Below are 16640 nucleotides of genomic sequence, written 5' to 3'. Positions count from 1 at the left end.
ATTCAAGTCTATCCAAACCACATATCACACACATACACGGAGACAAGGCTGGCAAGCTGCACATGATCTCAGATACACAGTTGCACAAATGCACCCAGAGTCTGATGCAAAGTCTAAGTCACTTCACACAGGACCACGCAGGTCCACATCATGGCTCCCAGCTCCACACCTGCTACTTCTGAAGCCTCAGCCAATGCCTTGGACTCTGGCTCTCCCTGGGCTTTAGGGTTCTCTCCTGAGGGCCAGGGGAGGGGCCTCAGGCAGTGGAGAACAGGTGATGGAACACAGAGCGCTGGGCTGCAGGGCAGCTCAAGGAAGCCACAGTGGTCAGGGCCTGCCCAGGACACCCCCATTCCTCCAGCACTATCCTTCCCCCCAGCCCCTAAATGTGAATTCCCTCCCAGCCCTGCCACTTCACCTAGGACTCTGCCTGAGTCTTTTTTGTTGTCTGAGCCAAGGTGTCAACAGAGTATTACAGTGTCTGTTCTGTCCATCTCCCAGAAATACAAAGGAAACTGCAAGCTTGAGTATCCCTGACCCCAGATACCCAGACTCAGGTGCAACCCAGGTGGAGCTCTTTTCTCTGCTGCCAAAGGAAGGGCCGCAGGTGAGAATTTCTGGGGAGAGCAGGATGTAGAGCCAAGATCCGGAATACAGCCTGTTCTAGGAACCCCGCCCTGTCCTGCCCTGTCCCAGGGCCCAGTCATGCCAGCTGGGTCAAAAGCAGAGTCTAGAAAGTGAGCAGCCTCTGGGTGTAGACCCAGGGAGACTAGTGTTCTGAAAGGGGCACAGTGAGGGCAGCAGCTGCAGTGGGTGTGTCCGCAGGTGACGTGCTTATGGAGTTTTCCTTGGCTTTCGTTTTCTCTCGTGAGGGATCTGGGGTTCCAAACGTCTGATAACTGATTTCATGTGCCTTTGACAGCTCATTCACATTTTCAACCATGACAGATCTCACTTACCTCTGGGAAACTGTGGGGCTTGTCCCTGGCCTTCTCCAGCAGAAACACCAATGTTTATCCTCCCAGCCCCCCAAGAACCTTTTGCAGAGAGAAGGAGTTGAGGTCACTGGTTTTATTTGAGTCCAGAGGGAAAGGCCCTGGCCACGTCCCAGGCCCCCAAGGCTGGAGGAGGGAGGCTTCCCTGCACCCACCCTCCAGGCCGCCTGCAGAAAGGAGGGAGGCAGATCAAGAGGGAGGCCAGCTCTCTTCAGGGGCTGACTGAGAATGAGGAGTTGGACTAGAGCTCTGTCCTTGTGTCTGGAGCCTTCTCTGAACAAGCCCCCCGGGAGCCTCCACACAGCAGCGCCTCCAGGGTCCCTCGACCTTGTTGGTGGGCTTCATAGATCTGGTCTTCTCCAAACTCCCCCAGGTAGTGGAAGCAGGTCTTGGAGAGCCTAGGGGACCCCAGCAAGAGCCTCAGACTCTGCCCTGCCTACAATGGGCAGATTCAAGGCTGCAAGGGCTCCATCCCACTCCAACCCTCCAGTCATCACCTGGTGGGCCACAGCCCCTCCATGATCATCACCATGACGCTCGGCTGTGCCCCTGGGCTAAGTCCTGGGCCCATGAGACGTTTCACCTGGTCCACTTCTCCAACTCCATAGCTGGAGGTGGAGGGAGGAGAGGGAGACAGCATTAGTGGAGCCTGTATCTACCCGAAGCGGGGCACATGGGACATCTACCAAGTTTAGTGCCCAGATTCTGGTCCTCTCTGCTGAAAAACTGAGGACCAGAAAGGGGAAGCCCCTGGCCCAAAGTCACACAACACCCTTATCCCCTGCCACCCACTCTTCTGCTTGCTCCCAGCTCCAGAGTTCAGCCTCTGTCCCAACCAGCCCCTACCCTTGGGCCAGAGACCTTGTGGAGTGTGTATGGTGTGAGTGGGAGGATGGCGACCCCCATTCATCAGCCTGCCCCTGGAGAAGTGAGGCAGGGGCCAGATTTTTCAACTCACCCCTGCCAGGTCTGAGAGCAGCTCTGGTCCAGGACGTCTGTGTATACTGACTCGCTCAGCTCACGACGGCCCCCAGAGTCCAGTGGGAGAAGCTTGGCCTCAGCTTTTGTCAGATGTTGCCACATCTGGAATAAGGAGGGGTTCAGAACCAGGGCTTCAGAACTACTCAATGCAGAAGGAGGGGCGGGGGAGAGCAGAAACCTGAGTCTCGGAGGAAGAACGAGGCAACAGAACCTTTTGAGCAGGAAACATCTGTGAGGCTGACTTTGTGGCCCTCCCCCAGGTCCAGAGAGCTGGGAACACGCCAGCTGAGGCAGGATCCACAGCCTTGGGATGAGGTGGGTGGGTGGGCAAAGCTGAGCTGGCCTGGGCACTGGGGACCCTCCTGCAGGGCACACCTGCCCACCATCACCACATGCGATGTAAAACCACAAGAACAAGGAAAGAAAACCACTCAGTCATCAGTGACACATGTACTCACTTACACACACACACACACACACACATACACAAGTACTCAGACATGCTTGACAGGTTAGTATGTGAACTCAAGACACCCACACATGCTCATGGGCTCACAGACTCGACAAACATGCACAAGTGCACACAAACACCCGTGCTCCCCAGGCATGCTTTGGGAAGGAGTCCGGACTTCAGGATCGGCCTGGAAAGGGAGAAGTCTGAGAGGACTAGCTAGGGACTCCCTCATGTCCCAGAGATGGTCTATCTGCTCTTTGCTGGGCAGACAGGTAAACTGAGGGACAGAGGTTCTGGTGAGGTGAAGATGGCAATATCATGGAAGGCTGAGTCTACCTTGATGCCTGGGGAGGGGCTTGGGGATCAAAGGCCAGTGATGGAACCTGAGGCAGATAGAAGGGTCTGGCTTGAGAAGGGGCCTGTGTAGGGGCAGGAGAACTGCTGGGGGAGGGGGGACTCACCTGGTAGGCCACCGCCCTGCAGGCATCACATCGCAGGTGAGTTGGCATGTGAGTTGAGAACTTCTCTTCATCGTCCAGCTCAGGGGCAGTGGCAGTGAGTGAGACCTCGTCTCCGAGGCCCCCTGGGATGGCCCAGGCCCCAAGCAGCGGCAGCAGTAGCAGCAATGACAGCCTCATGGCCGGTGGAGCTGACTCAGTGAGCAAGGGCTGTGGTTGGGGTGCAGGTCTGTGGGTTCCTCTGTGTGTGTGTGTGGTGGGGACTGCTTCAGAACACCTGGCCCAGACCAATGGGGAACTGACACTTCACCCCTCCCATTCTCTCCCTTCCCCAGGGCCCTGGAGACTCCACGTGTGCACCTTCTCTCGTGGGACCCTGGCTCCAGCCAATGAGGTAAGGAGAGGGGCTGGGCCTGGGCAAAGACACATGGGAGCTGATACCTCTCATGACCTGGGACAGGCCACATGGCAGGCACTGTGCTAAGCTCCTTGGGACCAGCCTGCAGAGCCAGCCCCTCTCTAGGCATGGTTGCCACATCTGTTACCAGGAGGAGATGACTGGTTACTGTTGTCTTAAATCCACCCCCAAGAACATAAAGGTTCAGAGAAAAGTGACAAATTCAAGGCCACACAGCTAGAAGGGCTATGCTGAGACTGGAACCCAAGCCTGGTTGATCCCTAAGGCCCAGTGACCACTCAGCCACCAGAAGAAATGAGGTCACAGGCGTGACTGCCAGCCTAGGGCTCCCTCCCTGAGAGGCAGGTTTCCTGAAGGAGGGACGCCAGTGTATGAAAGACACATGTGATACTCTCCCCCAAGCCACACCCAGGCATGGACGGCATTGTAGGGGGTGTTAAGAGGCCCCAGAAAGAAATCAGACACTTCACACCAGTTGTTCCAGCCAGTGGGGCCATTGGGTTTATTGCACATCACGATGAAGTGAGGGGCCCAGGAGTGGCCCAGGGCCCTCCTTGGCATCGGCATCTCTGGCCACAGAAAGATGTCCAGGTTATTCTGACTCATAGTTCTCTGTTTCCAATCCAAGGCGACAGGGGCAGTGACTCCAAGAGATGCAGGTCCACCAGAGGCCTGGAATTTAAGAAAGGCATTGATCTCCATCCCTAACACTGCTTCTAATGGTAACTGTTCTTCCACAAACTCATCACACCACGTATCAGTCCAGCAAGGCCCAGTCACTTCACTCAGTACTCTACACAGACCCCCCACGAAGAGCACCTCCCACTCTGTGCGTCCCCCTCGGCTCTCCTGGAGTCTCGAGGCAATTGGAACACACACTGTGGGGCCTGTCCCTTCCTACGCTGTGACCAGCCTGCAGAGCCAGCCTCTCTCTAGGCATGGTTGCCACATCTGTTACCAGGCGAGTGGAACCAGCTGAGAGCTCCACACAGGGGCATCCCTTCTTTTGACAGCCCTAACCCACCCTCCACTCCATCCAGAAAGGTCAAGAGTCTCCTCTGGGACAACAGCTCAACCATCCTCTCTGCTTTTAAGTCTTTCCCAATGACCCACTAATCTGCTCCTCCCCTCTCGGTGGGAACAGCCAGAACCCCAACCTTTTAACTCCAGAATGAGCCAGTTCAGTTCTGAGGGCTTAGATAAGCCAAGTCAGAGGCTGGAGTTGAGGAGAGAATGAGGGGCAGTACTCCCAGCTGCAGACTACAGTCACCTCCCACCGTCTCCCCAGTCCCCACCCCGCTAAGTCCCAGGCTGACCCTCCACGGCCCCTTCCATACTACTTCCCTGATCTACCTCCACCTCCTGTCTCCCGCAGCTCCCTTTCTCAGATGATCCTCGCCTAGGGCCTTCTCCAGCCCCTTTCCCCCACAGCCTCCAAGGCCAAGACTCAGATCCTCTTCCAAAGAATAATGGACTTGATACCAGTGTCCTTCTCCCTTCATCCCATCATTGCTCACTAGCCTGCTCCACCTCAACTGGGCCCACCTTCAGGGAGAGATAGACATCTCCCTACCTCCAGGGGCAGCCCCTTCCTTGCAGCTCCCATTTCGTGCTGTCCCTGAGAAACCCCATCACCCCCTCAGGTCGGTTCCTGGGGCCATGTCCTGGGATTTTTCACACTGCCAACTAAAAACTGTCACTTGTCACCTGCCTCTACAAAGATGAAATCACTAGCCATTGCAATCGCTGACCTTCAACCCACCCTGAAAGTTCAGGGCAGAGATTAGGAATGAGGTCCTCTGTGCTCTGGGAGAAACTGGCAAAATAGGCCTTTAGATATTTATTTTCAGGAGAAGTTTTTATGAGCCCATTTCTTGCAATCTTCTCATATCTAGAAAAGCAATAAAATAAGACATCTGCTCATTGTGACTAGCAGCAATCTTCTTCCAAAATGTGTGCTTGATTGCACTATCCTTCTTCACCAAAATCACATATACTGACCTACCCCCACACAGACAACCTATGTGAGAGGTTGTCTCCCAGGCTTATAGTTTTTCATTTTGCCCCAAGTAACACTTAACTCACAAATTTCATGTTGTGCATTTTTTTCAGCCCACAACACACACACACCCACACACCCCAACACACCACACTCTGGGACTTGGGGAAAGGGTATAGGATTTTGCTGGGGGCGGGGGGCGCGGAACAGACAGCCATTTACTGAGCTCCAGCTCCATTAGCCCCCCACCCCCACCCCAACGTGTCTCAGATTATCTTAAGGTTAACTTCCGGTTTTAAAAAAAAAAAAAAAAAAACCGGCATGAGATGGGTAAAAGGAAGAGATTCTTGAAGGAAAAGAGGGTAAAGGGCTGGATGCCAAAACCTTTAAGACCATCAATAGGCCCCAACATCCTGCGGATCAGGCCCTGGGGCCTCACACCGGGAACAAGGAGCCCTTGTTGGGCTGCGAGGGACCCAAGCTGGAGGGTGGAGCACAGAGAAGAAGAGGAGGTGCGGGGCTGGGTGTCCCGCTCACTGGCAGGTAGTACATCCCGTCCAGGGGCCCCGCCTCGGAGGCCCAGGGTAGCTGCGGGCCGCTGAAGGCCGGCGGGCCGGGGGATGGTGGCAGTGAGAGGCCGGGAAGATGCCCATAGGCTGGCGGGTAGAGGCCGGGGCCCAGGGCCAGCGGAGTGTAGACGCGGCGGGGCGGCACCGAGGGCGAGGCGGGCAGCAGCACCTCCACGTACTGCCCGCTCTCAGGGTCGAAGAGCAGCCGCAGCCGAGGCTGCCGCGGCGCCTCCACAAAGTAGTAGCGGCCGCTCTCGGGGTCCACTAGGACCTTCCCCGGGTTTGCAGCCCCTGGCGGCCTACGCACCCCCTGGGAGGAACCGTCCGCGGACCGGTCTAGCGGAGGCGCCGAGGCAGCGCGGGGCTGGGCCCGGGCCATTCTACGAGCCGACGCCTGGTGCTCCCGCGGGAGGGGCGACTGGACCGCCACCGCGGGCCCAGGGGCCTGAGGGGCCGTCTCCAGTTTGGATTCTATTCCAGAGCTCGAGCTAGGGTGCGCCTGCGGGGAGCTGGGTCGGGGCGGTCCGGGAGGTTGGGTCTCTGCCGGCCCTATTGGCGACTGCTGGGGTGAGGTGCGAGCGCCGCCTAGAGGGCTGGTCCGACCCTTGTCGTCCGGGACCAAGCGCTGGGCCTCTGCATCCCGGTTCTTTCCGCCAGGACCGTGCACTGCGACTCCCCGGGTTCTCTCAGGCCGGCGGCCTAAGGCCAGGGCACCAGGCAGGCGGATCTCAGTGCGCGCGAAGGGTTTCGCCGTGCTGTTCTCTGCCCTCCGCCGCAGGACCCCGTTGGACTGCGTAACGTCCCGGGGGACTGTGTCTGGGGTTGGCTCTGGGGGTTCGTAGGGGTGGGACACAACCGGCAGAAAGTCCTTGAGAAAAATGGAAGTGTAGTGAGACGGGGCGGGGGGCCCCAGCGCCTTAAGTTCTTGTGTCTTGGATGGGCTGCCTTCATCCCCGCGGGGTTCTGCCGGAGGGGCGGGGAGCCCTGAATCTGGGGTGCTTGCCGGAAAGCTCGGCGCGTACGTGGTCTTCACCATCTTGCGTACGTCGCGCGGCCGCGGAATGGACACGCGCGGGCGCCCTGAGGCCGCTTTTCCAGAGCCCACCGCTTCAGGGAGCGCATCGGCATCCAGGTTGCGACTGAGAGGCAGCTCGGGTGCAGCCACCTCTGGCGACAGCTGGTTGCCTCGGGAGGCAAGATCCGGCATCTCCCGCGGGGACGGACTTTGAACCTCTGTTAGCTTTGGAGTCCCTGGTGCAGACGGCGTGGGCGGCACCAGTTCCTCTTGGGCCGCGCCATTAATAGCTACGCGTGTAGACACTACGGATGGGCTCTGCACTGTGGAGTTCCACGTCTCCTGGGGCGATGCGCTCCACGTTCCAACAGGACGATCTGGAGTCTCCCACGAGGGCAAGGTCGGCGGGGACGGGCTCCTACTTCCCTCAACTGCATCCCCAACTGCCGGCTGCGGCACCTCCCACGAGGAGGGAGCTTCGGGGGATGGGCTTCTTGCCCTGGCAACACCCCGATTCCACTGGGAAAGGGTCGGAGGGGAAGGGCTCTTTCTGCTGACAGTTTCCGTGACAGCAGCATCCAGATTGTCCCATGTAGAGGATGCCTCGGGGAGCGATGGGCTACTCACCTTCCGAATTGTTCGATTCCAGGGGGACAGGTTCTGGGGGGAGGTGCAGTGAGGACCCCGCACGGTCCCATTTGGGGCTTCCCACGGCGGGGATGGGCTCCTCCGTCTCACAGCCTTATTCGAAACTTCCCAGGGGAGCCTAGACTGGAAAGGCGGAGCCTGTGCCCTCAGGACGGTTTGAGCCGGAGTATCTCGCGCGAAACGAGCCTTCGGTTCTTTTTGGTGCACCTCCTCGGGCTTCTCCCCTGACTTCAGGAAGATGCTGGAACTAACTGGACCCAGAGGCTCGGTCCCGGGCGCTGGCTTGTCGCGCCGAATTGCGCGCTCCCGGAGGCTTGGCCACGGTCTTGGGGCCCTGGCTGGGGCTGAACTATAGTTCACCCGAGGCGGCAGAGACTTGGCTTCCTCCAGGGCCACCCGAGTACTGCGGGGCGTTTCCGGGGTCGCAGGCTCCGGCGGCACCGTGGGTCCAAAGGTGGCGTTGCTTGAGGCAGGGGGCGCCGGGCTCAGTTTTCTGGCTAGCGCCGTCTGTACGAGGTCCGCGGCAGCCTGCAGGCGGCTCAGAGACTCGTCCAGGGAGCCAGTACGCAGGAGCAGTCGAGGGCGCGGCGCATTGGCCTCCCGCGGGGGACTCCGGGGCCGAGGGCGCAGCTCGATCTGACGTTTGGGCACCGTCCGGGGCCTGGCAGGCGCGGTATGCTCCTCCAGCGCCACCTCCACACACTCGAACTGTGATGGGGTGCCAGGACTCGCCGCGCGGGGCCGCAACTCCAGGTAAGTGGCCCAGCGGGAGCCACCGTCGGGGCCCTGGGGCTGCGGTTCGCCAGGGATGAGAGACGCGGACCCAGGCGGAGAGAGGCTGCGGAAGGCCGGCGTCGTGAGCTGTTGCACTTCTCTATCCTCTGCGTCGGAGCGGCTGAATAGGGGCCCAGCGCCGAAGATGACTTCCATCTCCCCCGACGGCAGCATGCGCAGCTGGGGCTGGGGTGGTCGCAGGCCGGAGGCCGGGCCTCGCGGGAAACCCGAGCCGGGTAGTAGCTGCTGGCGGCTATTCTGGGCGCTGACGGACAGGCGAGGCTGCACGCCCGCCCCCAGCGCAGGGGCCACCCTGGGCCAATTCGCCCGGCCCTCTGCGTCCGGCCCAACGTCCGGGGGCTCTGGAGAACCCGGAGCAGTGTGGTAGGAACCTGACGAACCGGACGAGTCCTGGCGCCGAGCGGGGCCCGCAGGCAGCCGCCCTGGGAACCCAGGCAGGGCTGGCTGGGCAAACGCGGTCAGCATGCTGGGGCCGGACGCGGCGCACTACCTCCCTCGCATTCGCCTCCGCTGGTGCCGCGCGGACGCCCGCATTGTCCCCGCCCCGCCCGCGGGTGCCGTGGGGGGTCACCGCGCCTTAAAGCGGCCGCGTCCGCTCCCAAGACAGCGGCACAGGCAGCCAGAGGGCCTTGGGCCCTACCCGCCTAGATCCCTTCTCGGGCGTGAACCTGAGAGCCTAGGGTGACATTCCAGGGTCTGGTTTGGAAGGTGAGCCGTGGGCAAACATCCAACTTGGACCCAGGAGCCAGGCCCAACTCCACTCGTCCATCCCAGGTGAGGGAACTGAGGCTGAGCAGGGACCTGCTTGAGGTCAAGTATCCTGTGTGGATCAGTGTGTGAGCCAGGAGACCAGACAACCTGGGTCTGGCAATTTCATGTTAACTCCCCATGTCTTCCATCACTGCAGCGCACTCCTCCTCTCTGGCCCTCACAAAGCCTATCCCAGCCAGAGCTCATAAGGGAGCAGGCATCACCTTCTGTAACCATCACCACCACCTGCCCCATATCTTTGCTAGAGGAGCATCGCATGGAGAGCTCCCCCAACTCCAAAAGTTGTTCTGGGGCCTCAGAAAACATCCCTGGCTAGACCCACTGCTTTTGTGGAAACCTAGGCTGGAGGGGACAGTGCCTAACTTTTCAGGTTGTCAGAACAAGGCCCAGATGCTAATATGGCATCTTTTAGGAACATTTAGGGTAGCTGTGGTTCCTTCTCTAAAGTAAGAATAGCTCTGTGTTCCCCCAGGCACTCACAATGCCCTCATTCCAGGCCCCATCACTTTAGGACCTGTCCTGGGGACAACTGCTGATAGGGAAGCAGCTACCACCTGTTACTATCCTGGGACGATGACAATGGGCACCACTTGCCCTTAAACTTCTGGCTTCAAGGTCCTGCTATGACTCAGGCCCCAGCTGGCCCTAAAGCAAGAGCACTGGCCCCTCCTACGGACTCAGCCTCACACTGACCCAGGAAAGGCTAGACTTGACAGTCTGACTCAGCCTCCCCTGAGTGGGTCCCCTGCCTGGGTGTGTCCCTTTGATCACCTAGGGCACATTAATGATGGCTTCTGAGAGGACCACGCCTGGCCATCACATTCAGCTCTGTATATGCAACTCAAGTAAGTCATAAAGTCATAACCCCTCCACAGACTGTTATCCCACCTTAAAAACAGACATAGCAGGGGGGGGAAAATAAAAAACCACACCACCACCATAGCAGTCTTTTCCTCTTCCTCCATTTGTGCATATAAGCTTCTGTTTCAGAGAAGTCTAAAAAGATGCAAAAGTGATTCACAGGTATAACATTCTTGTTATGTGATAGAAACTGATTTCCCAAATTCACTGTGGTCCTGGAACCCACCATCTTTGAACTCTCCAGTTGGGGTGTCTCAGACACATAACACAGCACATGCACACATAGCCCTTCAAGTTAGGAGTTAAATTCACAAGGGCGCTGGGGTAACCAGGGCTGTTTATATAGGAAGGAATTTAATACCAAGAGTAAGAAGGGATAGTGCCTACTAGACAACCAAGCAGTCCTTCCCTAGGCTACAACCCCGTACCCCATGGTCCCCACTATCACCCAAGGGAGGGAGCCAGGGGAGTAGAGGGGCTGGAGACTCGAGGGGCATCCTCAGACTTCTGAGCACAGGAATGGCCTGGCAGGTGGTGGTCCAAAAGGCAGGCAGGGAGGAAGGAAGGGGTATCTTGCCTTTTACCCTGCCTCTTCTCTGGGGTCCAGGCCACTGTGAGGCCTGAGGGAAGTACCCACAGGGACAGGAAGGGTCAGGATGGGGACCTCCAGAGCAGAGAAGGCAGAGGTTGGGCATTACAGCCAGATAACAGGAAGGCGGCAACATTTTATTTTTCCCTGGGACGCTGGCGGCTCCGGGCCTGACGCGTCCCCGAGGCTTTCTTATGCTTCTGGTCCAGCACTTGGGCCATGTAGTTCTCTTGCTGCTTCTGGATCCGGAAGTCAGACATGTGATTCCTGCAACGGAGCCGGCTGGGCGTGGGCTGGGGACAGCCCAGGGTAGGGAGCAGAGGTCTGGCTCCCCACTTCCATCAACCCCCAGCCTGGCCCAGACCCCTCACCTGAAGATCTCTTTCTGCTGGCTGATAACTTGCTGCAACTCCTTAATCTCATTCTCTTTGCCATTAAGTATATCTTCTTGCTTTATAATGTGAGACTCAATTTCTGTGGGGGAGAGAGGCAGGGAGGAGGAGGGGTTCCCATCCCGTGGGCTCCTTCCTGAGATAAGGTATTCCCTTGTGGGTCTTTTCAGAACTTGGCTCTCCCCTACCCAGGGGTTGTCCAAGAGTAGCTGCTAATGCCTTTGTAAGGATGAGTTTATTATGGAGTCCTGATGGGGTGGGGGTGTGTGTCAGTGACTTTACAACTCTATTCTGGACCAGGTGGCTCCCCTGTGGGCATGCAAAGGCCCTTGGAGAGAGATGGTCAGCACTGCCCTCAACTCCTGCAGTTCTTTACATATATCACCTCCTTGGTGAGACCCTTCCTAGTCTAAAACTACAACCCTTCACTTCCCAATACTTCTATCTCATTTTCCTGCTTTATTTACCTTTTAGCACTTAAATCACACAGACCTTATATTTTGCTCCTGTCTTCTCCTCTACTAGGATATAAGGTCCACAGGACAAGGATTTTTTGTTTTATTCACGGCTTTAACTCTAAGGCCTAAAATAGTACCTGGCACATAGTATTAAATAGATGCACAATACATTTATTTGTGGAATGAATAAACAAGATGTCCCCTGGGAGTTTAAGTCTTAGAAACATCACCTAGTTCAGTCATTGCAAACCACCCACCCACTGAGGGCTAGCAGGATGCCCAGCCCTGTCTTAGGGCTTCAGGTGAGAAGACAGGACCCCAGGGAGATAGTGGTGGCAAAGCTTACCCCCAGATTAAGTGCTCATTAGATGCAAGGATGAGTTTTGTGTCTTGGCCTAAAAACCAATGAGGCTGTAGGGATCTGGGGTTGGTTCATTTACATAATGTCTCTCAGGGAGCCCTGAAAAATTCTGGTCCTCCAAGAAGAAAATCCTACAGCGTTTAAAGGCTAGACAAAGATTAACTAGAATGTAAGCTCTGAAAATGCAAAAATGCTGAAGCAGTTAAGGTTTCAGAAGAGAAAATCTGGTAAAAAATTACGGCATATGTTGAACAGGGACGTGGGTGAAGGAAAAGAAGGAAAACCTGGGCGCACTGGGTCACAGGACCAGTGCTATTTAACCTCCTTCCCCAGGTCAGTCAGTGAATCCAATCTGATTGCTTATGAAGTTCTTATGGGAAAAAAGCATCAGAAATTTGTTTGACTCTTAAAATAAATGAGAGCTACTTAGACTAAATGGCACCCAATGAGAGAGTGGTTAGAAAAGACTTTCAGAAGAATAAGGAACTATGTAAGTGTAAATACAACCTGGAACCACATAAAGGGAGGTGTGGGGGGTTAGAAGTCAGGCCAGGGGGTGGCTCAGGTCACCAGATCTACTCAGGTGAGGGCTTGTGCCCTTCTGGAGGAATTCAGAACTTTCTGCGGGGAGGCAGCCAGGCTCCTCCCCTATGACTCACACACACTTTCCCCAAGCAGTCGCAGAGCCCTGAGGCCATGGCTGATCTCTAGGAAATGTCCTAGAGGAAGGGCCTCACCACTAGGAGAGAAGCCTAGGTTCCTTTTAGGGAAGTGGGGGGAAACCCAGGGAAAAGGGAAGGACTAGGGGAGCAGCATCTTTGGGTATGGAGGCACTGCCTGCCTGTTGGGCTGCAGGAGAGGCCATGAGGCCATGAGGTTGCCTTAGACAACCATGAGGCTTGTTAGTCCACCTGGCCGGATCAAGATGGCAGCCTGCTGGCATCTTTCAAGTGAGAGTACTCACCAGGGGAAAGAGAAGGCTGCATTGGTAGGTAAGGGGTGCCCAAGACTTCAGGTGAGGGCCCATCAGGAGAGACCCTGAACCTCTTTTGGGCTTGAACTCTGATCTACTCAAAATGAACACTGCAGTGAATAAAGGAAATGTTACATATGGAATTCATATCTACTTCTTAAAGTAGGTAAGGGGAGTTTGGCATTCTGGGAAAATGAAAAGGGGTTCTAAGGTCTCAGGACACTGAATAGCTGACTGAAAGTGCCTCAAAACTCAAAGCACCAACTGGGCCAACAAGTGGCCACAGGCATCTGCATAGATCAGAGGTGAAAACTAATGGCCCACAGACATGTTTTCTTTGGGCCATACAATACTTTGAACATTTCTGAATTTTTAAATTTAGTGCCAACATGAAAAAGGCAGGAAAGCTTCCATTAGAATGTGCTTGCCAGCTTCTTTTTTAAAGATCTGACTGTACTGGGCCCCTGTTCCCACAGCAGAGATGCTAGGCCCTTGGGAAGAAGTATGGCTCTCCACCTTACCACAGTCCCCATTTCTCCCTGTTGGGTCCCCAGCACTCAGACTAAGGGTCAGCTTCCATACAGGACTATTTTTTTCCCTGAAAGCAGAGTTATGAGTAAAGTACACTATTTCTATTAGTCACCAAAAGTGGGAAAACAAAAAGGTGGACTAAGAAGGTCATATGTTTCAAGAAAAATGGGAGCGAGCCCGTTCCTTTATGGCCATGAAGAATATTGTACACCAACCACTTCCCTCATTTCCGTGGCCTGCCTGGTCCCTGAAGGCCTTTGCGAAGGTGTGGCCCGCTTGGGCTGGCCTGTATCCTCAGCCGGGGACAGAAGTTGGGGTGAAACCCTGCCCTGGACACAGGCACTGGGCTGTTAGGGAAGAGCCCATGTAAGCAAGCATGGGAGGGAGTGCGGGCCTCCCGCCTACCATTGCACTTGGTGATGAGCTGGTCCTTCTTGCTGGACTCCTGCAGGGCTCTGCTCTTGACACTGGAGAGCCTGAGTAGAGAAGATAAGGAAAGGTGGGAAGGCTGATGGGCAGATGGGACCCCCAGCTCTTCCCCCACTACCAAGGTCCACTCACGCCTTTTCAAAGGCCAGCTTCTCTTTCTCCAGCTGTTTAGACAGCACCTCTACCTCTCCGAGGGCAAACTGCAACTTCTCCTCTTCCTTGGCCAGGAGAACCTTGGTCTTGGCATGGGCTGCTTTCTCTTCCTGCAGGGGCAGCGGCAGTGACCTTATCACCACAAGCCACACTGAGTCTCCTAAGCCCCCTTAATCAGCCCCCTTTCTCAGACGGGCATGGTACAGAAGATTCTGTCCTCACTATGGAGGCTGGAGGCGATCAGAGACCAGTGCTCAAGGACTGCCCAACCACTAGGATCCTGGGAAATGGGGGAAGATGAGAAGCTGACAGAGACTATTACTTACCACCAGCTTTTTCTCCACTGCCTGGAACTCTTCTTTACTGACAAAATTTTCATCCTGGAGAATCATCTGCAACAGAGCCTGGCTCAGGGAGGGCCTGGGTTGTGGTGGGAGGGGTTTCTCTAGGCACCAGGGCCTGGGATAGATAATGGATGACGCCCAGGGCATGTACGATGACACTGGGGCCCAAGGAAGGGAAAGTTCATCCCACAAGATTCACTGATGCTCAACTCTAGGTCCTGCACACAAGGAACAACAAGTCTCATGGAGAAGACACTGTGGGCACCATGAGGTGTGCTATGAGGCCTTTGCCTCAGCCTGGGGAAGGGTCAGAACTGCTTCAAGGGAAGGGATGTCACCATGTTATCTGACTGCTAAATATGGGTGGGCCAGAAAAAAAGGATGGAAAAGAGAAGCGTTCCAGATAATGAGAACACACATGTAAAGGCCAGCTGTCAACAGAAAGGCCTGGATACCTTTAGGTAATTCAGTGTTCAGAGCTGCATTTAAACACTGGGGTGAGAAATATATGTGAAGTCAGTTTTATCTATATCCTCACCTTCTTATCAAGCTAAAAAACAAAACAGAAAAATCATATATCCTACTTGGCCTTGATTTGACCATACATGTTTGGGAAATTTGTGGCTCCAGTGCTTTGTCCCAGCTTTGCATTTGACTGACAAGGCAAAAGCAAAGGACATAAAGGAGTTGGAAGCCCTTACGTTAACGTGTGAAGAGCTTACAGCACTCAGCATGGGGAGGGGATTCCACAATAGAGATGATGTTATAGTTACTCTGTACACAGTGAAGTCATCTCCAATTAGAGATGGGGAAACTGAAGCTCAGTGAATAGGCTGCCATATCTACCAGGCCCTGGACAACCAGGCAAAGAGAGCAGAGAACAACTTGGTTTTCTCTAAAATTTCCGGGTAAATGTTCCTGAGACACAGTCCCTTTTGGGCTCTACCCCGCTACCAGCCAGAACACATCGGGGCCCCGCCTCCTCCGGATGACGCCATTGGCAATGTGGTCTCGGCACGCCCCTGGCATTGGGACAGGGCCTGGCCCCGCCCACGTAGGCGTCCAGTCAGGCCTCCCCCAGCTCTCTGGCTGCGTACCACGTTCCTCAGTTGGTGGATCAGTTCCTCTTGAGACTCAATCACGTCCCGCAGTTGATCAAAGGCGAGACACACCGACCCTGACCCCCCCTGCGACCACCCGACGGGCGTCGCCATCTTTCGCCCCCGCCAGCTCGTTGGAAATGGCTGCCGCGGGCTGCTTCACCGCTGACGCCCACCAATGAGAATGCGACGCCACAAAGCACCCTGGCAACCAGGGGCGGGGACTTCCTTTGTTTGCAAGGATGGGGCCCGCCTCTTAAAAGAGTCGCCCTCTTACAGGAGCCGCCTGGGGCAGAAAACCTGCAGCACCGTTAGTACTTTAGGTTTACAGGGAATTTGCACGTTTGTTATATGGTGTCTTTCTTACGCAGTCCTGAGGAGCGGGCTGAGCCCGGTTTAAACTTACTCTAAGGGCTGAGGGGCAGGCAACACTCACACTGGCCCGTAGCCTTCCCCCAGGACCCATTAAACTACATACAAGACCTTGAAGCAAGAGTGGACAACCCCTGCATGTGTCTTTATCCCACTCTAAACTCTGAATTTCCCGCATAGTATGAGACTAATGTGATCCCTCTTCGAAGCTCTTAGGAACACACTTAGGAGGTCTGAGCTTCCCAATGAAGGAAAGCTCAAAAATAGAAAAGGAAAGTGACTTCATCTAAGATAAGAGTCCTCATATTCTGGGACCAGGCTTTGGGCAACCTGAAGAGTCTGAAGATATTAGAACTGAAATCAGGCATGAAGGAGACTTGTAAAATGGAGGCAAGGAAGAATAAGATGATTACACATCCCCACCAATCCCCGTTGAGGGTTTGTTTTGAAACCCAAGTAAGATTATGCTTGGGGTAAACCAGAATTAATATTTATCAAGTATTCACTATTTCATGATACTGTTATGCCTTATTAGTATTATTTCATGTGACCTTCATAATAACTTTGTGAACTCGATTCTGATATCCCCATTTTACAGATAAGAAAATGTAGTTTCTATGAGAATGAATAACCCAATAAGTCAAGGTCACCCAAGCTATTGAGCTTTGAAACAGGGTTTTGACAGAGGCAGTTTGATTTCAGAGTCCATGTTCTTAACCATGATGCTATGCAGTATTTTGTGAACATAATGGATTCTGAAGTTATGGAATTTGAAACTCCCAAGTAAGAAACGGCTATATTAAGAAGGAATTTGGGAAAATATGTTGTCAATGACCACAAAGGGAAGTTGAAATATCAGGTAAGTCACTTAGGGTGCTCTCCTCAGCTGCCTGGGCATCTCTTTTTGGCTGGATGTTGTGACCTGACAAAACATGGTCATTCCTGTGGATCTCCCAGTGGTAGTCCTTGTTTTA

At 55.0% G+C, this 16640-nt stretch overlaps 3 protein-coding genes across 3 annotated transcripts; all 3 read right to left on the bottom strand.

Annotated features, from left to right (window-relative positions):
- Positions 1 to 1058: 1058 nt before the first annotated feature.
- Positions 1059 to 3557, bottom strand: MZB1 (marginal zone B and B1 cell specific protein). Its single transcript, XM_040239982.1, has 4 exons — positions 2892 to 3557; positions 1954 to 2078; positions 1493 to 1603; positions 1059 to 1393 (listed from the first exon to the last, which is right to left on the bottom strand). The coding sequence occupies exons 1-4, from the start codon at positions 3066 to 3068 to the stop codon at positions 1237 to 1239; spliced, it is 570 nt and encodes a 189-aa protein (XP_040095916.1). The 5' UTR covers positions 3069 to 3557; the 3' UTR covers positions 1059 to 1236.
- Positions 3558 to 3787: 230 nt separating this feature from the next.
- On the bottom strand, positions 3788 to 10034 carry PROB1 (proline rich basic protein 1). Its single transcript, XM_040239923.1, has one exon. It carries the CDS (start codon positions 8795 to 8797, stop codon positions 5741 to 5743), a length of 3057 nt encoding a protein of 1018 aa, XP_040095857.1. The 5' UTR covers positions 8798 to 10034; the 3' UTR covers positions 3788 to 5740.
- Positions 10035 to 10119: 85 nt separating this feature from the next.
- SPATA24 (spermatogenesis associated 24) lies at positions 10120 to 15463 on the bottom strand. Its single transcript, XM_040239981.1, has 6 exons — positions 15292 to 15463; positions 14177 to 14242; positions 13830 to 13960; positions 13674 to 13744; positions 10925 to 11027; positions 10120 to 10820 (listed from the first exon to the last, which is right to left on the bottom strand). The coding sequence occupies exons 1-6, from the start codon at positions 15406 to 15408 to the stop codon at positions 10691 to 10693; spliced, it is 618 nt and encodes a 205-aa protein (XP_040095915.1). The 5' UTR covers positions 15409 to 15463; the 3' UTR covers positions 10120 to 10690.
- Between the last annotated feature and the right edge of the window lie 1177 nt (positions 15464 to 16640).

The sequence above is a fragment of the Oryx dammah genome, unplaced genomic scaffold, assembly GCF_014754425.2.
Source record: "Oryx dammah isolate SB20612 unplaced genomic scaffold, SCBI_Odam_1.1 HiC_scaffold_5, whole genome shotgun sequence".
NCBI classification, from domain to species: domain Eukaryota; kingdom Metazoa; phylum Chordata; class Mammalia; order Artiodactyla; family Bovidae; genus Oryx; species Oryx dammah.
Note: the sequence above shows the minus strand (reverse complement) of the source record. Positions and strands in the feature narration are given on the sequence as shown.

Bases quoted from the DNA above. Each gene is read 5' to 3' on its own strand.
- MZB1 (XM_040239982.1), bottom strand. From the start codon at position 3,068: ATGAGGCTGTCATTGCTGCTACTGCTGCCGCTGCTTGGGGCCTGGGCC. The intron at 1,604-1,953 runs GTGAGTTGAAAA...CTCCACCTCCAG, and splicing joins TGCTCTCAGACCTGGCAGGG to CTATGGAGTTGGAGAAGTGG. The intron at 1,394-1,492 runs GTGATGACTGGA...GGGGTCCCCTAG, and splicing joins GAGGGGCTGTGGCCCACCAG to GCTCTCCAAGACCTGCTTCC.
- PROB1 (XM_040239923.1), bottom strand. From the start codon at position 8,797: ATGCTGACCGCGTTTGCCCAGCCAGCCCTGCCTGGGTTCCCAGGGCGG.
- SPATA24 (XM_040239981.1), bottom strand. From the start codon at position 15,408: ATGGCGACGCCCGTCGGGTGGTCGCAGGGGGGGTCAGGGTCGGTGTGT. The intron at 14,243-15,291 runs GTACGCAGCCAG...GCTCTGTTGCAG, and splicing joins TCCACCAACTGAGGAACGTG to ATGATTCTCCAGGATGAAAA. The intron at 11,028-13,673 runs GTAGGCGGGAGG...TCTCCCCCACAG, and splicing joins GCTCATCACCAAGTGCAATG to AAATTGAGTCTCACATTATA.